This window comes from Vombatus ursinus, unplaced genomic scaffold (genome assembly GCF_900497805.2).
Source record: "Vombatus ursinus unplaced genomic scaffold, bare-nosed wombat genome assembly UNPS02014932.1, whole genome shotgun sequence".
NCBI lineage: Eukaryota > Metazoa > Chordata > Mammalia > Diprotodontia > Vombatidae > Vombatus > Vombatus ursinus.
In genome coordinates, this window is record NW_020954710.1 from 6,522,528 (window position 1) to 6,542,876 (window position 20,349).

At 42.0% G+C, this 20,349-nt stretch overlaps 1 protein-coding gene across 2 annotated transcripts in view; it reads right to left on the reverse strand.

The window, feature by feature from the left end:
- Positions 1 to 20,349, reverse strand: part of UBE4B (ubiquitination factor E4B) — a 141,602-nt gene that overhangs the window by 44,911 nt on the left and 76,342 nt on the right. Inside the window, exons 6-11 of one of the 2 annotated variants that reach the window (XM_027843844.1) lie at positions 19,557 to 19,785; positions 18,674 to 19,060; positions 17,770 to 17,925; positions 7,372 to 7,513; positions 5,983 to 6,083; positions 4,245 to 4,359 (exon numbers count right to left, since the gene is read on the reverse strand). In XM_027843844.1, coding sequence (XP_027699645.1) covers positions 4,245 to 4,359; positions 5,983 to 6,083; positions 7,372 to 7,513; positions 17,770 to 17,925; positions 18,674 to 19,060; positions 19,557 to 19,785 — 1,130 coding nt within the window. The remainder of the gene's footprint in view (positions 1 to 4,244; positions 4,360 to 5,982; positions 6,084 to 7,371; positions 7,514 to 17,769; positions 17,926 to 18,673; positions 19,061 to 19,556; positions 19,786 to 20,349) is intronic. The other variant, XM_027843842.1, reaches the window with a different exon arrangement.

Sequence of the window (20,349 nt, forward strand, 5' to 3'; positions counted from 1 at the left end):
AGGAACAACAAAATCAATATCAGATCTACCCTATTAGTTTAAATGTTCAGTCCAAAGAAACATATAGCATAACAATAAGGAAAACATAAAAAAAAGTTAGAATAGCCTGCTTTCGAAAACAGCGAAATTGATATTGTCACCTGATAACTGTTTTGGGGGCTGCACAAATTTAAGAAAATATTTCCCTAGAATACTCTGGGCATACGACCACTACAAAGTTTATTCATCACATCTTCTCCTAAGGTCTCAATACATTCATTTTCAGTTGGAGTCTAGTCAAGACTATTAGTGAAGAGTAGAAAACATTGAAACTGAATCGAGTGATTCGCAGCCAAAGGTCTGAATACTGATGAAGTCAGAAGATATAGTCTAGGAGCTTGCAAGTAATACCTGCCGTAGCTTTGGAGAACGAGACAATTCTCCTTCCTAAGAGTTTTGTCCCTCCTATCTACTAAGCCCCGTCCCCACTCATCTTCTTGCAGGCTTTTAAAAAGCAGAGTTTGACAAAGGCTCCTCTGGCTGGCACTGTCCTTAAGTGCTCTGGAGACGGATGGAAGCACAAGCTGGAACTCCAGTGTTTAGCTTAGTAGCCACAACTGAACCAACTAGAGTAGAAGGAAGAGATTTTTGTAATCATCTAAAATGGCAAGCTAATATTTACAATCAAAAAAGCAAATCTCAAAAGGGCAGTTAGGAAGAAAACGTCCAACAATTATTTCATTAAGATCATCAAGAAAATCTTAAAGAAAAGCTAACTCAATAGCACTGTTTACACTTGATACTCTAAACTAAATCCAATTCTAGTAAAGCTTGTCTAAGGAAAAAGGCAAAACAGAGAGATTTATTTCCTACATTAGATTTTTAAAGTATTTGTTCCCATTAAAAAAAATTCCTCCTACAACTCTGAAGAAATGCTATAGCTATTAAATCCTAAAAATAATGTCTGGCCAACAGTGGTTTATGTTTTCCCCCAAACATTAAAAGAAGAATTGGGCTTTAATGCAAAGATTTTACAATTCAATCTAGTCAATCCCCTAACTCAAAACTGAGAAAAACCTCCCTAAGCCAAATGTATTTCAATTTACCATCTATTACCAAACAGAGATTAGTTTTCTAGAGAAAAAAAATTCAATGATAAAATAAACAAGGAAGCAGCACCATTTAAATTAGAGCAAAACTCTGGAGTTAAACTCGGCTAAATAACCTGGTCATCAAAAATTTTAGTTTTCTTAGAGAAAAGCTAGGGTAAATATCACTGACTATTGAGCTGGTTTTGATCACACTTATAAAGCTGTAATAACCCCAGACAAAAGTGAGATTCTTAGTAACTGGACTAAACCCAATTCTAGCAAAGCTTGTCTCTCTGTATTATTTCACAGTATATATGTAAGCCGGCTGCTTACAAGGAATGAATTTGATTCCTTTCTAAAGTTCCTTCATTTGTTAGATGAGTTTCATTATTCATCAGGCTCCTCTCGTTCCTGTGACTCAACAAGATTAAACCAATAAGTGATCTGAGACAAGAAAATCATTCACAAACAAAACATACGTGTACACAATATTTCAAGTTAATGAACATTTTTACCTCTGGTATTTTATCTCCCAATTTAGAAATACAAAGAGCCCACAGTACCACAGTTCCACAAAACTGCTGGATAGAAGGATCCTTGTCATTGACCAAAGGTAGAATTAGACTACCACACACTGACAGGGTTAACAGATTAACTGCAATGTGTGTCCCCCAAGGCTCTGTCCTGGACCCTCTTCACTTCTCTATTATCAAGCTTCATGATCTATCAGCCCCTATGGGTTCAATGAGCATTTCTAGGTAAATTACTCCCAGAACGTGGTCTCAATCCTATTTCAGGTCTTCATCATCAACTGCCTTTTGGACATCCTGACCTGGATATATTGCAGGTGTCTCAAACATAACATGTCCAAAACAGAACTTAGGATTTTGCTCCCCAAACTCTCTTCTTATCAGCCTCCCAGTTGCCCAGTGATGTCCTGGAGTCCTGACTCACACTCATCCCACCTATGTGATCCTCGGCCATAGCTTGTCATTTCTACCTTCACAACTCTCTTATGACAGGCAGCTAGGTGGCGCCATAGTGCATAGAGCACCAGGGCCTGGAGTCAGAAAGATGCCTCTTCTCGAGTTCAAATCCAACCTTAGGCACTAACTAGCTGTGTGATTCTGGGCAAGTCATTTAACCCTGTTTGCCTCAGTTTCCTCATCTGTAAAATGAGCTGGAGAAGGAAATGGCAAACCACTCTGGTAACTTTGCCAAGAAAACTCCAAACGGGGCCATGGGGAGTCAGACATGACTGCCATGGCTTAACAACAGCAGCTCCTACTCAGAGCCACCATCCTAGCTCTGGCCCTTGTCACTTCACCCTGCCTACAGAATACCCTGCTAAGAGCCTTGGTCTGGCTAACTCATCTCTCCCCACTATGATTCATCCATCATTTAGTTGCTGAAGTGATTTCACCTAAAGTAGAGGCATGACGACGTCAATACCTGTACTCAACAAACTGCAGGGACGCTCCAAGCTCAGATACAAAGTCCTCTGGTGTTTCAAGCCCATCATGACCTCCCCAGGCTTCTTACACTTTACCTCCTCTACAATTCAGCTACACTAGCCTCCTTGCTCTTCCTCAGACACAACACTCTTGCCTTCCTATTCGACACCTTTTCACTGGCTGCCCCCAGGGCTAGAAGAGGGTCCTCCCTGCTCACCTCTCCCTCCTGGCTTCCTTTACGCACCTCATTATGTACTTATTGTCTCCCCCATTCGAATGGGACGGCCTTAAGAGCAGGGAGAACAGTTTTGTCTTTCTTTGTATCCCCCGTGTTTAGCACAGTGCCTGGCATATAACAAGGGCTTAATAAATGCCTGCTGATTGACCTGATTATGCCTAAAAACTACTCAACAGCTATGCCAGGGTGACCAACAGGACAACGGATCCCTTTGTTTTTTCTAAGCACAAGTGGACTGTCACTTCTGACAGCAACTTAGAAGGAAGAAGAAAAATAGCCTGCTTTGGGAGATGATGCTGTGAACCTTTTTAATTTCTAAATGTTCTAATGGAAAGTGCTCACTCTCTAACACAGGAATGTCCATCAAAACCAGTCAGGGGTGAGCTATGGCTCTAAACCTGAAAGCCCCCAAAGTCTCTTACTCTATCAACACTCTGTGCTTTCATAACACTTTATACCATGATATCTTAAAAGGGCTTAAAACAAGAGCAATATTGTGGTTGAAAAGGTCACTGAGACATTAATATCACACCGAGGCTTCAGATCACTGGGCTAATTTGCCAATATGAACGAAGCTTTCTCTGAACTGCAATTATCCTACCTTATGGTATATACTGTCACATCACTGTTTAACTGTGAATGTATTTGATCCTTCTCAACAACCAGATTGCAAGTTACTTGAAGAAAGGAGCTCTCCTTTGCTGTTAGAAATGCCTCTGATATCACCTGCCTGAGGACATGGGCCAACGGACCCAAAAACCACCCTTGTTTTTGCCTTGGTATCCTTAGCATTAAGTGCAGAACCTTGAATATTATAAGCACTTAATAAGTATGGAATGGATTACGGAATTCGAGATCATTTTACAGAAGAGGAAATTGATTTCCAGGGACCCTCCATGACTTGTCCCTGCTCCCAAGGGGCACAGGAAGGCAGCGCTCCTCCACTTGCCAGGTGCATTTTCTACTCTACTATGGTGCTTCTTGGAATCACTCACAGTGGAACCTGGCAGAGGTGGCACGTTTCAAAGGAAACCTGTGGACTGCCTGATCAAGCTCTCAATTCAGTCAACATTTACTAAGCACATGCTAGGTAATGGAAAGACAGAGATGGAGAAAGACAGCCGTCACCTTCAAAGGGTTTACCATCTAAAAGGGGAAGAAATGATTACAGGTAGAATGTGGTACAGGCAAAGGTGGAGGAGCAAAGAGCGATTCCTCTAAGCTGGGGTGAGCAAGGAGCCTCTCAAAGGAGAAGAGTATTTTTAAAATCCTCATCTAACAGTAAAATGTCTCTCCTTCCCAATGCAAGGAATAACTGGTAAAAATTCTTTCTGGACAAAAACCACATGATTTTCATTCTTCACATGAAAGGAAGCTATTCGTTACTGCATTATTTGGAAATGCTGCACATGCCCCATCTCCTAGTACCCCACCACTCGGCAGCCTGGGTGCCCTTGGACTGAAGCAGCAGAAGCCTCTTACCTGTTTGAACACTTCTTCATCCTGGTGGGTTGTTCTCACCAGCTCTTGGATGAAGCCAAATGGGAGGTTCCTACACAGCATGTAGGGTACCAAGAGAGACTGCTGCTGCATGGACCTTTATGCACACAGAAACCAAAAATAATGAAGGTCGCTCATTACGATCCAACCCAAAGAAGATTACAGAATCTCATATTAAAAGAAACAGACTCGGGTTTTTAAGTGCTAAAAATCTCTGGATATTCTATGTTGGTTATTTATAAGATGACTCAGGAAAACCTGCTTTCTACCTGTATACCTATCAACTCCTCTGTGCCTCATTTGGTGAAGGGTAATGGGGGTTTTCAAAACAACCACTGGGTCTTCTCCTTCCAGGAAAGAGAAGGGAAAAAAAGGAAGGGGGTCATAGGAGGAGGGAAGGGGAAGGCAGAGAGGCAGAGGGGGGCGAGGTGAGAGGAAAGGAAAAGAAGCCAAGAACTTCTTCCCAGATGTAGTTTATTAAAAATGAAGCACTAAAATCTAACTTTATGCCCATGAACCAGTCAGAACCTTGGAAAATTCTAGGAATCATCAATAAGCAACTGAATTTCTCTGTATAGCCACCTGTTTATGATATTAAAGAGCCTATGCATTTCATTTTTTACCAGTATTTAAGTTTTAACAGAGTCAGCTCACAGAACAGAGCCTCAGACTATAATTTTTTTTTAAACCTACAAACACCAAACATAGGAACACAAGAAAGGAGAAGGCAAAAAAGTTTTACCAGCCAAAAGCAAGAATGAATTCTCTCAATCCTCATCTGAAAACAGGGGAGGGGAATGGACACTAGCATATATTTAAAGCCTCTCCTGACACTGTGTGCTCTAAGGGCACACGCTGGATGATATGCTCTAGCTACTGTCATTGTTACTCAGAGAATGCAAGCTACTTTGAATCATGGCCTGAGCAAATTATAATGACATAGAAGAACAAGTAGGGGAGGGGAAAATTATATTCCATAACTAAATGTAACTAATTTGAATATTATTTAATGCTTTGGTCCTTCCATGCCATCATCTTCTCCATTATTGGATAACCAAAAGCTGATCATGCCTGAATCTACAAAAAGTAGTCTATGGCTTTGGGAACTAGATAGTTCTACTTATTTTAACCCATGCTCATCCTGTGGCTTTAAAAAAAAAAACACAACCAAACTTTTTTTTTTAAAGGCAACTGGGGTTAAGTGACTTGCCCAGGATCACACAGCTAGTTAAGTGTCAAGTGTTTGGTCTGAGGCCAGATTTGAACTCAGGTCCTCTTGACTTCAGGGCTGGTGCTCTATCCACTGCGCCACCTAGCTGCCCCCCCCCCAAATTCTTGACTCAATGATTCTGATATATTCCACAAAGCCAGATCCATAGTTATCTTAAGAAGGTATTACAAAGCTCTCAAAAGAAAATGAATTTTAATTTATTTCAATCTTTCTTTCACATATGCCACATAGCACTAGGGAAAGAGGTGGGCATGCCTGGGGTTGGAAGGAAATATACAAAATAGAACCCAGGAATCTCAGGATTTTAGAGATGGATACGTGTTCTCCATTTATGGAGGGAAAAATCATTAGAGTTCAGTGAGGTTCTGTGGCTTACTAGGGCTTACAGTTACGATAGCACATCAATTCCCAAAAGGTTGCTAATTATTCAACTCAATGGCAATAATTGTCTCCCTGTTAAACCCCCACAAATTCCCCAATGCTCCACACCTTGGTTGCGTTAATGAGCCCTGTAACACTAACGCAGCGTGGGATATGCACTGTGAGCGGATGTTGCTCAGTAACTGACTGACCGCCGGTTGGCTGCACATCTGAAAAAGAAAGGTGGAGGGTGTTATGTCAGAGACAAAGGAAGTCTTTTTCTACACTGAAAACAGTCCCAAGAAAAATGCTCAAAGAAAGGAAATTTCTTCCCTCCCCTATTCACAATCAAAGGAAAACATTCTGCAATAAAATCTCCTCTGATGACAGAACTTCTTGTTGCCCAGATGTCTACTGCCAGGGGAAGGAAGGTACACAGCAGAGCAGAGGCATTCAATCCAGCATCACCCAGCCCCAGCCCCACGATGTCAAAGGGTACTCTTGGATTCACAGAGCTAGAAATGACCTCTGTGGCCAAGCAGACCAATCCATATCACATCCCACTGGGCCCTTCTGTGGGTATAAAGGAAGTGCAGCAATAGCCAATTTGTTCTGCAATTTAAAACTAGGAAGGGCATCGAAGGTAAGGGTATGTCCTTAAAAACAAGAATCTAAGAATCTCTGAGCGTAGCGGGACCTCTGGTCTTTAGTCTCACAACGCTTGGATGAGAATCTCATCCATAAAAAAGACAAAGAGAGCCTCCATCCTGAAGGGGAAGCGTCAGGCAGCCGGGTCTGTCTTGGACAGCTCTCAGTCTGCCCCCTCTCCTTCCACCTGCACCACTTGTCCTGACTTCTCCGAGCGGGGTCCCCCCAGCTGAAACAAAACAATTTAACTCCTCTTCCATGTGACAGCGAGGAGAGAGCTTCTGCCATCAAGTCTGGAGCTTTCCCCACTCCATGCCGATGCTGTCCGTCATAGCAATCCCTGCATTCGAGGGGCCGGAGGAGGAAGGAATATCCTCCTAGTGTTTATTAAGAGCACGTTTTGTTCCCTATCAGAAATCTCCAGGGCTCTAAATTGCACTTGAGGCTGACAAAGCAGCACTGGGCAGTTCTTAATTTATTTCAATCTTTCTTTCACATATGCCACATAGCACTAGGGAAAGAGGTGGGCATGCCTGGGGTTGGAAGGAAATATACAAAATAGAACCCAGGAATCTCAGGATTTTAGAGATGGATACGTGTTCTCCATTTATGGAGGGAAAAATCATTAGAGTTCAGTGAGGTTCTGTGGCTTACTAGGGCTTACAGTTACGATAGCACATCAATTCCCAAAAGGTTGCAAATTATTCAACTCAATGGCAATAATTCTCTCCCTGTTAAACCCCCACAAATTCCCCAATGCTCCACACCTTGGTTGCGTTAATGAGCCCTGTAACACTAACGCAGCGTGGGATATGCACTGTGAGCGGATGTTGCTCAGTAACTGACTGACCGCTGGTCACTCCAGCCTACCTTTGGTGCTTTTCTTTCCTCTATTCCAACTCTGTCAAAACATTCGATGAGGTAGTTCAGCATATCTGTCTCCTTGCATGTTTCAATGGTGAAATGGTCACTGCAGGAATCAGAAGCATTCGCCCCACCAGAGGCTCCCAAACTTGGGAAATAAAGGCAAGAAGAAGAAAAAGAAAATTAACCTTCTTTATCCCACTTTCTTGAATTAATTCTTTTTGATCATATTTTGTTTCCACAGCAGAAAGCCTGTTAGATTCCCTGCAGATCACACAAAGCAAAAACCACCATGCCACAGCAACCCCTAGATACCACGTTTTGTCTGTTCCATAATAAGCCCGCGGCTGCATTTTGGTACACTTCAAGAAGAAACAAGAAGGCACGTATGCCTTCGATAACAAGAACCTCACCTTCATCACTGCTGAAGGGGGAATGTTTACAGAACCCAAAGGCCAGGGCTGGATAAAGTTCTGAAAACCCAGTTTGGAGTCTCTGGAAGCCAGGCTTCAATGCTAACACTAGGCTATTTTCTGTTTGGAATGAAGCTATTTGGGGGCTGCGGATGGACGGTGAGACATGGCACTGTTCAACTCCCATCCTCTTTGTTCCTTATCAGGCTTGGAGATTAGTAACTTTTTCTCATCAGTAAGCTGTGAGTTTTACATCTAGTATTGAGTGCCCAGTTTTCAAAAAAAAATTTCAATAAATCATCAAGCATTGTGTTGTGAAAAGAGCAATGGGTAATTAGAAGATCTGGGCTGTACAACAGCTAGGTCATTTAGCTGCCATGTGACACTGGGTCTCTGAACATGCAAGTATGTTCTCTTAGATTCAGCTGATTAATAAGAAAGAAAGATGGAAGGAAGAAAGGAGAGAGAGAAAGAATATCTGCTCTGCTTATCTCATAAAGTTGTCAAGAGATAAAATGAGAAAAATGGATGGAAAAGTACTCCATAAACTGTGCAGCACTATAAAATGCAAGGAGTTTCCAAACAGATCCAAAATATACCATGGGTTATTGTGGAAAAAAGGCAAAAGGAGGCTAGACCATTAATCAGCAGACCACATACCAAGTCTTCTTTTCAATTCAGAAATTGATTTATTGATATACACTGAAGGCACAAAGGTTAACGATGATTGAGGAATAGGCCAGGAAGAATAAAATAAAAAGGAACTGACAAATCACAATATAATAAAGGACAAAACCCCAAGAAATCTGAGAAAAGCTCCTGAGCAGCAAAGCAAGGTCAGAAAAGGGACCTTGTACATATTTGCACTTAGAACTTTAAAGTGAACCTTAGAATGGGTCTGGTTTTCTAGGAACAAGTATCATAAGACAGTTCCAAACAAGTAAGATGACAATAATGCCAGTTTTGCGTCTGAGGCTTTATAACTCCAGTTAATTTGATCTATAGTTTCAGGAATTACTGTACTATCTCAGTAAAAAATACTAACTTTACTGACAGACTAAAGAAGCAGGTACATATCCATTGGCCAGTCACCCTGAGAAGGTAATTAGGTATGTTAACCATTTGGCTTCCTAAGAGGATTCTTTTCCAGCAAAAAGGACGCAATCAAAAGAAAACTTTGAAAAGGAACTCAGTATTATTCCTTTTGTTCTTATATCAATGATTTTTGGTGCAATTTGCCAGAATTTTGTGTGTCTGTTTAGCAGTTTGATAGCAACGTCTGTACGTTGCAAAGAAGTACAAGATGAATAAAGCCCTACGAACCAAAGACAAGTAGGGAAGGCAGAAGGTGGGAGGGGGGAGAGGCTCGGCTGAGGAGTGGTAGGTCACCACAAGCCCAGAGCTCACACACAAAGAGCACAGTGCCCTTCTGCATTTGGGGGAACAAGCTTTCAACTTTCTGCCTGCTCTAAGACGCTCTTGAAGACCACTCATCAATGGGCTTTCCTATGCAACATTATATGATCAGTAAGATAGAGAAAGAAATGTCTTTTCTCAGTTCCTATAAAATAAAAAACTAAAAGTAGGTGCTCAACGAATTGACATGTTAAGTTTTTAAAAGTACTTAAGTTCTCCTAACATTTTTTGCTTCCTGACTTACGATGGGAAGCTATTGCAAGCTACATGGTGCCGAATCATTACTTCTCCGTACAGCACTGCATTCATGCAACCAATGTTTTATGGAAATAGCAGCTTGCCACTAGATCTGGGAATGGGTTTGAATTAGCATTCTGTTTTGTATGGCTCTGGTCATCTTAAAATGAGAAGTTTGGACAAAAGTGATGGTCACTGGTGAATTGCTCTAAGTGGCACTTTAAAAATATCATGGAAAATGAAAGAGATTCAAGATTGGAGAAAGGTAAGTATCCCAATTTTCAAAAAGGGGAAGAAAATCTACAAACCAAAATTCAGTAAGCTTGCCTTCCATTCCTAGGCAAACTCTAGAATTGATCATCAAAAAGCCGACTGGTGGGCATCCAGAAAGGGAAGCAGTGATTACAAAAGAACTAATCTGGTTTTATCAAGAATGGGCCATACCAGACTAACCAATAAACTAGTTAATGAGGGGAATGCTATGGATAGTCTACCAAAATTTTAGCAAATCTCATGTTATTCTTGTGGAGAAGAGGGAGTGATGTGGCCTAGAAGGTAACACAGTTAGGTGGTTTGAGCAAGCCAGATGGCTAGACTCACATAGTGGTTGTTATTGGTTCTATGTCAACCTGACAGAGTAGCCCATAGATCTGTGCTGAGCCAAGGTGACCAGTGATCCCTCAGATGCCAAATCCAATGGACTTCTCAATCCTCATCATACCTGACCTGTCCGCACCCTCTTCCTGATTCTCTGCTCTCTCCTGGCTCTCTTCCAAGCTGTTGACTATTCTCTCAGTCTCTTCTCCATCTCTGGATGGATCTCCACCCAGCTTTCCCTCATACAGGTGATTCTCAGATTTATCTATCCAACCCTAACCTCTCTTCTGACCTCCAGTCTTGCACTCTACCTGACTACTGAACATTTCAAACTGGATAGCCTATAAGTATATTAGAATAAACATGCCCCCAAATGGACTCGTATTTCCCCCCAAACTCCCCACTCTTTCTAACTTTCCCATTACTATGTGAGACACCACCATCTTACCAGTCACCCAGGCTTACAACCTAGATGTCATCCTCGTCTCCTCGCTCTTACTTCCCAGCGTATTCAATCTGTTGCCAAGTTCTGCTGTTTCTACCTTGGTAACATTTCTCATCTGTGCCCCCTTCTCTCCTCTGGCACTGCCACCCCCCGGGGTAGGACCTCACCGCCTCACACACCTGGACTACTGCAATAGCTGCTGGTTGTGTCACTGCCTCTAACCTCTCCCCGCTCCAGTCTATCCTGCATGCGGCTCACCAAGTGATCTTCCTAAGCAGAGGTCTGGCCATGTCATTCCTTCTCCCCCACCCGATAAACACCAGTGACTCCCTATAGCCTCCAGGAGCAAACAGAAAACCCTCTGTTTGGCTCTCTTTCTACCCTTCCTGTCTTGTTCCACCTTACTTTCCTCCCCACACTCCATCATCCAGCGACACTGGCCACCTTGCCGCTCCGCACACACCGACTGGCTCCTGGTTCCTGCAGTTCTCCCCCTCTTCATCTCTACCTCCTGACTTCCTTGATCTCCTTTGAGTCAGCTCAATGTGCACTTTCTGCAAGGTCTTCCCCGGTCCCTCTTAATGCCAGTTCTTTCCCTATGGGATCATCACCAATTTATTCCATTTTTTTCTAGTGTGCATGTGTTTTTTTCTAGTTTGCAGATTGTCTCCCCATTAGACTATGAGCTCCTTGAGGGCAGGGCCTGTTTCTGTCTCTCTCTGTATTCACAGTGCTTTAGCACAGTACCTGGAACTCAGGAGGCGCTTGATAAATGCTTGTTGACTTGAGCTGCTTGGTGACTTGTCCCTATTCTATTTTACACGTTTATCAATGATTTGGATAAAAGTAAATCAAATTTGGCGATGACACCAAGTAGAGAGGGATAACAATAAAATGAGTATTGGATTCAGAATCCAAACATTTTTTGACAGGCTAGACATTGGGCCAAATGAAACAATATGAAATTCAATAGAGGACAACTGTTAACTTCTGATATTTGGGTAAAAAAAATTAACATCACCAGTACAAGATAGATCTAGGCATGGACAGACAACAGTTGTTCAGAAAAGGACATTTTTAGTGGAAAGCAAACTCAATATTAATCATTACTGTGTTATGGAAGCAAAAAAACCTACCACAATCTTGTGCTAAATAAAGAGTTGCACAGGTTCCAGGAATACTTAATCCCATCAGATAAGACGTGATGACGAACATCAGGCCTCACCTGGAGTATTTTTTTTTTTTCAGTCGGGAAGCCACAGCTGAAGGAGCTCACTGAGAAGCTGGAGAGAGTTCAAAGGGCAAGAGGAGGGTAATGGTGCTAGAGTGCATATCTTCTGAGGGCTGGTCAAATGGTCGGGGAATATTTAGCCTGGAGAAGACTCAGGGGACATGTGAGCTGTCTTCGGGTATCTGAAGAGTTGCCACATGAAAGAGAATCTGCCCACATTCTGTTTGGACCAGAGAGCAGAACCAGGAGTGACAGGAAAAAGTTGCCAAGAGATAACCTGGGACTTAATGTCAGTAATCAATGAGAGCGTTCCTGGAATGGAATAGGCTGCTTTGAAGGGAATCAAGCAAAGGCTTGACTCGAGCAAACCACTTGTCAGGATGTGATACTGGGGAATGTCTTTCATGAATGAGTTGGACTAGATGGTCAATGAGCTCCTTTTCCTCTCCCAAATTCTGGGATTCTGTGAAGAATTCATGAAAAACTTCTAGCTCCAGAGTCTACGATGTAGGGAAGGCCTGTTGCTGTTTAGTCGTTTCAGTCATGTCTGACTCTTCATGATCCCTTCTGGGGGTTTTCTTGGCAAAGATACTGGGGTGGGGAAGGGACAGAGGAAATGCGGAGACAGTACCTGTTACCAAGTATTTTTTAAGAGCTTTTATATGGAAACTGCTCCGCGTGGCCCCTGAAAGCAGAAGCAGGAACTACACAGGACAGCTGTGAAGAAGCAGATTTAGCTTTGACTTCTGGTAACACTTCCTTTCAACGAGCACTATCCAAAAGTCCAATGAGCTGCTCTGGAAAGTCAGTGGATTCCCCAGCCCCAGGGATCTTTAAGCAAAGACTGGCTGACCACTGCTTGGCTCTGCTCCAGAGGGCATTCCTGGTCACATCTAGTCTCAGGTAGCTGGCCTCTGGGGTCCTGTCAAACTCTGAAATTCTGGAATAGCACATAGCTTCACGTGAATAATCCCCTCTAAAATACATATTTTTAGACGGTTGGATTGTGTACATCAATTTTTTTTCAACACAAGTTGTATTTGCACTTTTTGGTAGGTTGAAGCTTTATGAATGGAAGTAATAAAAGAAAAAAAAATCTTAATGTATTTGCATGTCACAAATCACAAAAAAAAAAAAAAAAAAAAAAAAATCACCAGCAGAGCAAGAACAGCAATCTTATATCAAACACCTACTCTGTGTTCTTCAAATTCCCCATTCACAGAAGAGAATGGTATGTGACATTCAAATTCCCACCATGCAAGATCCAGGCAGGGATAAGTCCATTTCCATTTCTTCCCAACTGGACACACTGTCCTCGGGATAAGCACCTGTCACATCACCGGGTCTAACTTCTGGGACAAGGAGCGTCTCTACACTATAAAGCTCCTCTCACCTAGGATCCTGAATCCTTCCTAGTATGACGGCACTGCCAGGAGCAACTAGAGGTAGAAAACACTGCCCCTTCCAATCCTCTTTCCTTTACTTAGTTTGACTGGACAAAAGCAGAGGTAGATAGACGCTCAAGTGACTTGACTCACATTAGGTAAAAATCTTTAAAGGGCCAAGTCTAAGGAAAAATACTTGCCAAATGCTACTGCTTTAAAACAAGCAGTGCGACTTCTGGCTACTCCTTTCACTCCTACTTGCTCTAAACCTTGAGAGCTGGCAAAGACACTATTTTCTAAGGCTGTAAAGAAGATCAAATCCCACAGCACTCACAATTTATTCATAATGAAAGTTTGTTATTATCAGCATCTTGCTGAAGAGTCAACGGTTATAACTAACAGCACCTACAGAAATAGTCGTCAGGTTGCATCTCCACAAAGGTTGATACTCCTCTAGATCGGGGCTGCTGAAACTTTTTCCACTTGCAACCCATCGTTTTGAGAAGCCCTGCAGGCTTAGATGATGACTGTAGGAATTGAATTGGAAATCCAGTCAGCAACCTGGAGGCCCTTCTATTCCTAGGGATCTTTGGCTCAGGGTTTGGGGCTGATTCTATCAGGGTCTGAGGGAAACTAGTGGTTGAGGCAGTGGCACGAAACACGCTACCTCCAGTATCTTCTCCCTCAAGATGTCTTGCCTCTTCAGTTATGTAGGCTTGCCTTTTCTCTGGTAGTAGTAGTAGTAGTTTATGGGAACAACTGGCCCCTTCTCTCCATCGGTGGCTCCCCTGGATGATTGCTTCAGGAGCCAGGCTGGAAGTAGGACCAATGGTCTTTGCATCAAATGTTGCCAAGATTTCTATATAGAGGTCTAACACATATCTAAGAACAAGAATTATTCCTCATTGGCTAAGTGGTCAAAGGCATGAACAGTTAGCTAAAGAATTTCAAAGCATTAAATGACCATGTGAACTATTGCCACTAATCATAAATAAGAGACAAAGCCAAGCATTGTTGAGGTTTTCCCTCACCCCTGGCAGATTGGCAGAGGTGAGAAAAGATGGGCATAGTCAAGGCTGGATGGGTCATGGGAGGATAGGCCCACTAATACACTGTAGGAAGAGTTAAGGATTGGTCTAGGAATTCTGGCAAACAATTTGAAATCACACTAACAGAGCACCTAAAATATTTGTACCTTTTTAACAAGAGATTGCACTGCTGGGCACAGATGCCCAGAGAGGTGAAAAACAGAAAGAACAATGCCCATGTACACCCAAATATTTATAGCAGAACTAGAAACCAAGAAGAACCTCCACTGTTGGGCACAACAATGGAGGCACATATTGACCGTGGTTTTTTTGTTCAGTCGTTTTTCAGTCGTGTCCAACTCTTTTTTGTTTTGTTTTGTTTTGTTTTAAATTTTATTTTATTTGGAACTTAAGAAATAAAATAAGCATTTCCATAACACAGTAGAATAAAAAAATACTGATTGTACATGAAACTGCAAATCTATTATGTACAATTTGCTGCTCCTTTTAAAAATATAATAAAGTTACCATGTAACTTTTTCCCCCTTCCCCCTAGCCCTAGAGATGGCTACCATTAGACACAAATGTATATATATGAATCCATACTGTACAAATTTCTATTTAGTAGTCCCTTCTCTAGATGCAGATAGTGTCTTCCTTCATATGTCCTTTGTAGTTAATTTGGGTATTTATAATAGTCAAAATGACAGTTACTCAAAGTTGTTCTTAAAACAATATTTCTGTTACTGGAGACATTTTCTTGGTTCTCTCTTTCACTCTTCATTGTTTTGTGCAAGTCTATCCGTGTTTTTTCTAATATCACCGAGCTCATAGTTTCTTACAGCACAGGAGTATTTCATCATGATCACATACTCCAACTTGTTCAGCCATTCCCCAACTGATGGGCCCTCTGTAACCCCATTTGAGGTTTTCTTGGCAGAGATACTGCAGTGATTTGCCACTTCCTTCTCCAGCTCATTTTACAGATGATGAAACTGAGGCAAACAGGCTTAAGTGACTTGCCCTGGGTCACAACACCTCGTTGTGTCTGAGGCCAGATCTGATCTGAGGAAGAGGAGTGTTCCTGATTCTGGGCCCAGCACTCTGTGCACTGCACCACCTAGCTGCCCTAACTGTAGGATAATGTAATGGAATATTACTAGGCTAGCAGAATCAATGCATGTGAAGAATTCGAACAAGTATGGGAAGACATGAACTGATGAAAAATGAATGAAGCAGAATAAGGAAAATAACATACACAAAAAGAACAATATTAATGGAGAGAACAAAAAATGCTGTGGTCTAATCTAATGTTTAGCCTGGAAGAGAGAAGAAATGCCCTCCTCCCTCCTTCACTGCAGAAGTGGGAGACTCTGGGTACACTATATACAAGGCCAGACTCCAGTGAGGCTTGCCTGGCTAGACAGAACTGCCTTTTCCCCTTTCTTTTTATTCACTGTTATAAAAGGAAGGCTCTTTACATAGGAAAGGGAGGAACAATATAATAGGAGATGACAATGATGTAAAAACAAACGATACTAATAAAGAGGGAGGAAAGGAAGAAAAACCACCAAACTATTTTCCAAATAAAATAGTAAAAACTAAAGAGTTCAATGTCCAGTTTCTCTGTAGTGACCAAGCAAATGCAATTAACCGCTGGAATCTCTGTAGCAATACAAGTTGGCAGCTTTCTGTAACTTAGAGCCTTGGAGAGTTACCTACAGCAATGGTGTTAAACTCAAAATAAAACCGGTGGCCACTAGTCTGTCCTTAAGGATCCCTGTATTTGCAGACTGACTTAATTTTAAAATGTGATGTCCTGTGTTTATTGCACTTATATTTATTTTGCTAAAATATTCCCCGATTGCATTTTAATCTGGTTCTGGTCCACTTGGGAGTATTGTGGGCTGCAAGCGGCCTGGGGTTTGGTGGCCAGGTGAGACTTAAGAGCTAAGTCTTTCTGGCTAAGTGATCGCTTCTGGAGAGAACAAAACAATCAAAACTGACTGAAATTAGATTGACCCAAAGGAGAAAGGGAGAAGACACTTCTTCTTACTTCTTCATAGTGGCAGGGGAACAAAGATGTGGAGCACTGTGTGCCATGTCCAACTTCTTTTTTTTTAAAGTTCATTTATCTTGTGAAATTTTTTTCTTTCTTTTAAAAATTTTTAGTTTTAAGAGAATACTCTCTGGGAAGAACAGAGGAGAGATACAGTAAGAACAGTAGTTACTACCAAAAAAATCAATAAAAATTATTATAAAAAGAAAAAGGAAAACAAATGTTCTAGCAGAATAAGAAGAAATTTAAGAAAGTTCTTAGTGTATGAGTCCTGCCCTTTTGCTGGGGGATTTTGGATTTTAAGTGTTTTTTTTTTTTTTTTCTATACAAGGTATGAGATATGATTGAGGTGAGGGGAGTTAAAAGTAACTGCTTCTTTACAGGGGTTTGGGAGGGAATACATGAATGACGACTCAATTCTTTTCTTCCCATCAATTAGGATCATAGAGCTAGAGCACTCCTCAGCACCCAGCACCAGAGTGTAACTCAAATCCATTATTAGAGAATAATTGTTACATCAACAGGGATGAGGTAGGGGAATCATTGCTTCTAAAGATAATTTATCTGAACTGGAGTAACAAAAATACTTATAACAGAGACCATGCACCAGGCCATGGAAAGTGTATCAATTCTGCTGGGCTTTTATCTTACATAAGCAAGCTGCCAGCTCTCTGTGAACTTACGGGTGAGACAACATTGAGCCCAGCACAATGAACAGTCTCCAGACCCAACCAACCTCCTCAAATTCCATCTTAATGGTTCTTTGCAACCACCAGATTTAACTAAGGGTAAATCTGACTTCTACCTTATTGCTGACACAACTGTCGTCTACTCATAGTTTCGAGTTATTTTTCAGACAGTGGTGAAAGGAATTACTAATTTTTTATTATTAATTTTAACAAGAAGAAATCTTTGCTTAAGGGCAAAGTTATGGGTTGGTAGGTTAATAGAAAAAAAGTTCTTAAATAATTTCACCAATAGAAACAAAATTTTTTTTTAAAATGACTCTCTGGCATCTCGTGGAAGAATGACTAATGAAGTCATGAATTGTACCTTACTTTCTACTTCTATTACTGAAGTGAATGGCTTATGTGAGAAGTTCTCACCTGACCATAAATGTACTTTTAATGAATCTTTAAAAAATTTCTTGCCTCCTGTCGATGCTGGCCTACTGTAACCCATGCATTATAGGACACTTCAATCAACTGCCTAAACACAGCTTGAGAAAAAACTGGCTAAGCTGTTCTTCCCCTCTGCCGTCAGTGGCTATTTATGCCTTTGCACTGTCACGAGAACGTGGCTCCTAATTTTTTACGTATCTGACAGCCAACAAAAAAGCCTCCACGACAGCTGGAAGGTTTGCTGATTCCATCTCCTCACGTTTTGTAACTAAGAAAAAGCCCCGGTGTTGAGCTGACTTTCTCATCTGCAGATACATGCGGTAGCTCCTCATTTGTTCTCCGCACTGGTTTCTACACACACTTCACTTCCTCCACCAGCATGCCTTCCCAGTACCCCTAGAGCAGGGCTTATGAAGTGAAAGGTTAGTTCCTAAGTGCCTCTGCATGCAATAAAGCTCCACTCCTCTGATACCTGGACCCAAACTGGACACAAGCAAAATCATCATCACCACCACCTTCATCCTCATCCTCATCATCACCATCATCATCTTCATTTTCTTCATCACTACTCTCCCCAGACACATCAGAAAGTGCGAGGAAGAGGAAGGAGAAAGGATGGTCGTACGGACTACCACAACAAAAGTAAAAAAGTGCCATCAGGGAGTGTAGCAAAGAAGGTAACAAAAAGTTTGGCAACAGCTTTCCCTCCGAACCACAAAAATTGTTTCCATCTACATGCAAATGCTAAGATCAGCCATATTGTGGGAAACATGGAGCATACACACAGAAACTTACTGGGTTACACACAGAAACTTACAGAAACAGAACTATGATCCTGCTTATTAAGGAGGTCATATTTACATGCAAACACACACATATTAATATGCATCGGAGTTAGGTCTACCCTCGTCTTTAGCAACTAGAGAGAAGGCAGACTTGGCCACAATAATTCAAGGGTAGTTAAACCCTAGAAACTAGCCGCTCTCAAAGTGAGATGCATGTCAAATCAATAATCCAGAAGTTAATCTAAAGCGATCCACTGAGTATCAACATTCAAATTCTATGCCGATCTTCTATGGAGGTTAATTTGCCAACAACCAAAATTTCTGCAGAACAGAACAGAATGAGGTCTACAAGGAAAGTATCATGATTCTGCAGGTCTCAACCCTATGACATTCTCAAACCAAGGCTGGCAGAAGCATGGGATCAGGGATTAGAGCCTACACAACTAGTTAGCCACAAAATGAATTAATTAAACTCAAAACAGAAAAATGAGATGCTTATATCTAAGGTTAGTGCTAAACCAATTTTTCCAAAATCTGTTACTGCCCAGTCCCCAGCACTCCACACAGACAACTCTCTTCTGGAGAAAATACCTAGAAGGAATCCTTAGGGCAGAGGGACGCCTGCTCGTGGGACCTGGAGAAGCAGGAAACAAGGGTGGGCCCATGGCTGTGGGTCGTTGTCTGGCAGGGCTGGTCGACGGGGCAGGCGGGCTTGGTGAGCTAGACAAAGCTGAGAGGCTCGAGGACCGCGGGGTGGGAGAAGTCGAAAAGCCCCAAGGTGGGGCCACAGTGTAAGGGCGATACCTCGGAGACGAAGCCTGGCTTCCTGAAGGGCTTTCTCCTGGAATATGAGGACTGAGCGAAATGGAAGGCACAGATATCGGAACGGCTGCATTGGAAGCTGAGGCACAAGAGGAGCTCGTCACTGGCACATAGCTTGAGAAAGGGGTATTGGGAGTTGGACTAGTGTCATAGAGGCTAAATTAATTGTTGAAAGGAAAAAAGAAGAGAAAGGGGAAGAAAAAGGCAATTGAAGAAAGAAAGTAGGAAAGACTACACAAAGTACAGGAAAGCTCATTTTCTAACATCATGTTTCCCTCCTCTGTGGGCCCATAAAGCAAGGGCCGCACCTGTTTTTACATCTGAGCCTTGAGCACACATCTGCCATGCAGACACTCGTAATGAGTTAAATGCTGGACAGTGTTAAGACTCAGCATTTCTGATTCCTACATCCAAAGCTCACTATACTAATCAGACACAACATCTGTTTCCCAAAACTTAAGCTTCTAATGGCCTAACCACAAACCAGAAAACCATGAGAAAAGATGTATACTTCTGGTGACCAAATCCACCTTTAACAGTGTGAGACCTCATCCAATCTCATTAAAAAGGAACCTTGAAAGATAAATTCTTCCCGTACGTCACTCCTAGCTAGGTTTGGTTCAAGGTGACATTCAAACGGAACCATGCTGACCTGGACAGTGAGCTGGCATTGAAGGAACCCACATTACAGAACATGGGGCTCGTTCCTGGATTGGATCCTGTACTAAGCATCAGGTTTCTGTCCGGTGACCGAGCTGCAGTTGCAATTGGCTGGGAAGTCGCCGTCAGACTGGCAAAAGGATTTTCATCTCTAGTTTGAGTGGACATCATTAGCACTTCCATTAAAATCTGGCCAATCAAATCCTTAAAATCAGAGAACACTGTTGAGAAAGCAAGACAGAGGAGGTTAGGGTCTGTATCACAAAGGTTTATCCACAGACCAAACACAGAATAACAGGAAATCAAAGTCATAGACAAAAGAAGGTCTGTGTCATAGGCACAGGCTTCCGACTCCAACAGTGGCTAATGATCAATCACCACCAACTATAGAGACACAGTTATTGAATTGTGAGAAAAACAAACCGCCAGAAACGTTCTTTACCCTCTAAAGTCCATCAGCTAATGGCGAACTGCATGTGAAAATGGTTTAAGTTCCTAAGATTTTAGCGAGAATGGATGGAAGCTTTAACCTGCTTTTTCATACTCACCAACATCCCACCTCCCTTGTACTTGAAATGCTTTCTTTCCTTCCCTTGACTTAAGTACCAGTGTGTTCACACTATCCGACACCCCCACCTGAGATTCTAACCCATGTAAATACTCTATGGTTTAACCATACACTTATAATCTAGTTATTAAAAAAGTGCTTATAAATAGAATATGCCTCAGAACTACCCAGGTTTGTCAGGTGAACAGTGACATAAGGAATATTCCGCTATTATGCT